The 3,142-nt window shown below is 41.8% G+C and overlaps 1 protein-coding gene and 1 long non-coding RNA gene across 2 annotated transcripts in view; one reads left to right on the top strand and one right to left on the bottom strand.

The window, feature by feature from the left end:
• LOC101845889 (actin, clone 302) overlaps positions 1-3,142 on the bottom strand; it is a 12,982-nt gene that overhangs the window by 4,161 nt on the left and 5,679 nt on the right. The window contains exon 4 of the mRNA XM_013089728.2: positions 3,084-3,113. Within this exon, the coding sequence (XP_012945182.2) occupies positions 3,084-3,113 (30 nt within the window). The remainder of the gene's footprint in view (positions 1-3,083; positions 3,114-3,142) is intronic.
• LOC106013584 overlaps positions 1-3,142 on the top strand; it is a 6,287-nt gene that overhangs the window by 2,128 nt on the left and 1,017 nt on the right. The gene's annotated exons all lie outside the window — the stretch shown is intronic.

Genomic DNA, 3,142 nt, shown 5'->3' with positions numbered 1-3,142 from the left:
GAGAGAGAGAGAGAGAGAGAGAGAGAGAGAGAAAGAGAGAGGGGGGCGTGCTCATGCGTGCGTGCGTGCGTTTCTGCGAACAAAATTTTGAATGTATTTTTAAAAAAGTGTACGGGTATATTTCTTATTTTATATTTCTCTGTGTGTTGTTATATGTATATTTCAGTTTTTTATTCCTCATTGTTGAGGACATTATCACATTGAGGGCAATACAATTGATGGAAACATAAGGAGACCTGGTTTTTATTGTTGTTGAGTTTAATACCTGCTTGAAATGAGATACGGTAATAATGTCGGCTATCTCCATTTGTCTGCCAGGATATGGAGGTATTATTCTCGGGTGGTTGGAGGGCGCTTCTAGTAGGTCTTACTTCTTCACTTTCTTCCCTCTGTTGTTTCTGTCTGTCTTAGTTTTTCTCAGCACTAAATGACCATTACATGTATTGTGTTGTGCACGAGCGTCTCTTTACTCAAACAAGCAAAAGGGAAGGGTAGATATTGATTATTTTCATTTGCGTCTATTTGGGATGGGGAGGGGTGTTAAATGTTACATCAAGCTGATCGAGTGTCTCTGTTGGTTTGCTGGGATAGTGAGGTGTTACTACCGAGTATCTCCAGCGTCTGTGGTGTAGTGGTTAGGCGTTTCGCCGCGCATATAAGAGACCTGAGTTCGATTCTCGAGTCGGGAGAAATGTTTATCAAGTATCTCGGTCTTTCTTCTGGGACGTCGTATCCCTCTCAGTCAGGAATGGTCCTGGACAGGCAGGGTCGGAAGCCTTCCTCCTAAATGGTCTAAATCGTGTTGGTGAGAGCGTAAAAATACCTACATAACGCCAATAATTATTTACCTAGAAATCTGTTGACACACGTGACGTAAAGCTGTGATGTTTTCATGACCCACTGTCGAATGGTGGGTGGTTGGCAGGCGCTCTGGCGTAGTTTGCGCCTTTTTTTTGCCAATAAAAATCATTGTCCTAATCTCTTCTCCTTTTCTTTTCATGTTTCTCTCTAGTCACACCTCTAATTTTCGGCACTTCTATGACCAATTTGTGTTACAAGTGCTGTTAAACTCTAACTCATCCTCATCAAGTGCCAGATCTGCAACAGGCATCGGCGATCATGGTTCTCCAATCCTTAGGTTGCTCGGTGGATGCTCTAAAAAGAAAGCTATATTATATTTATATTTTAATATCCTGATCTTTTTCAACAAATGAGTCGAATCGTTGTACATGTACTGATACTGATAGCGTTTCCAAATTAAATATGGTTGTATGTCCTAAATTCCTGAAAAGAATACCAAAGCAAACTTTCTCACAACTGATTAATTATCCGCCGCTGTGTCGAGGTGCTTTTCTTTCTTCAACACATCGGTTTTTGTAGCATCTGTTAGTGTTAGTGTTGCAAGTTCCGGAAAACTCTTTACCGGGTACTTAAAAAAATAAAAATAAAAGAACAAACTATAAGCTCAAAACTAACTCCAAAACGTACTGATAACCTTGGCTCGGGTGCGGATCTTTGGAGGTGCCACTGGTTTGTCACATGTTTTCTTCTCCTTTTCGTTTCTTTTCTCGTGTTTTTAGAAGAAAAAAACCCATCTATCAATCTTACTCTTTCAGTAGGCCCACTTTTTACAGCACCAAACGACAGATAACTCAATGAGGATGTGCACTCTGATTCTGATTATTCTAACTAGCAAACGAGGAGCGCGACTTCAACGTTCGCACAGGTTTATCAATTCTACATGTATTTTTTTTCTTTCTCTTTCTCTGAATCTTGATAAAGCAGGCAACAACATGCACATGTACTATGACATATACAGACTCGTGTTTGGGATGTGTGTCAGCGTAATGGTTTGGTGGGTGGTTCCCGGATGCTCTGGTATGGTTTGCCTCTTCTTTCCTATCAAACATCTATTGTCCTTATCTCTCCTACTTCTTTTTTGTGTTTGTTACTCTCTTGTAACACCTCTAAGTCTAATCTTCGGAACTTATATGACCTTATTGTGTTGCAAGTGCCGTAAAACTCCTACTAAAACTAAAAGTAATGGTTTGTCAAGTCCTGCAACATTGCCTATGGCCTGCTGATCGGACGTACACATTCACAATGTATGAGTCCGCTACACAGGAGACGTGAGCTCGATTCCCGAGTGAGAGGGATTTTTATCGTGTATCTTTGACTTTTTGCTGGGATGTTGTATCCCTCCTAGCTCGAGTTGGCCCTGACAGGCAGGATCGGAAGCCCGCCTCATAAATGAAGTAAAATGTGTCGATGGGAGCGTAAAAACACTTACACATTTTAAAAAAAGTGTTCATCTTTACTCAAACAAACAACAGTTGCCCGACAGCCGAAGTGTAACAACAGTCCGCTGGAAGTATTTACAGTCGTGACTTTATTTCGAACAGCCAGTAGAGTTTTATTTCAGCGCATGCTCACGGAAGTACCATCAGATTCATGTTATTGTACAAACAGAACATGCAAACATTTACTCACCCATTCCCATACTCTCCGCTCACACACACACACACACACACACACACACACACACACACACACACACACACACACACACGTACAAACACAAATATGTCTCGAGTCGCCGTAACGGTCATGTCTTGACTTTAACTTTAATCAACAGACAAATACATTCACTGATTCATCTACCCAAGTGGTACTTACATTTTGTCTACATTGCCATTTTTTCTGCTTTGAAAAGACACGTTTTGTTCTGTGGATAATTTGTTTCAGCTAAAATTTTCTAGCCAAAGTAAATGTAAAAATGAAGAGTATTATTAATACCATAGAATGACCCAGACAAAGATAGAGAAAGATCCACCCGTATTTCCTGTGAGTTCTAAGTTTAGAAACATTTCCTGTGCACGATGGAGGGGCCGGACTCGTCGTACTCCTGTTTGGAGATCCACATCTGCTGGAAGGTGGAGAGAGAAGCCAAGATGGAGCCTCCGATCCAGACCGAGTACTTCCTCTCAGGGGGAGCAATCACCTTGATCTTCACTGAACTGGGGGCTAGAGCAGTTATCTCCTTCTGCATCCTGTCGGCGATGCCCGGGTACATGGTCGAGCCGCCAGACATGACGGAATTGGCGTACAGATCTCTCCGGATGTCCACGTCACACTTCATGAT

This window comes from Aplysia californica, unplaced genomic scaffold (genome assembly GCF_000002075.1).
Source record: "Aplysia californica isolate F4 #8 unplaced genomic scaffold, AplCal3.0 scaffold01027, whole genome shotgun sequence".
In the NCBI taxonomy this organism is placed as follows: domain Eukaryota; kingdom Metazoa; phylum Mollusca; class Gastropoda; order Aplysiida; family Aplysiidae; genus Aplysia; species Aplysia californica.
This window is presented reverse-complemented; position numbering and strand designations above follow the sequence as displayed.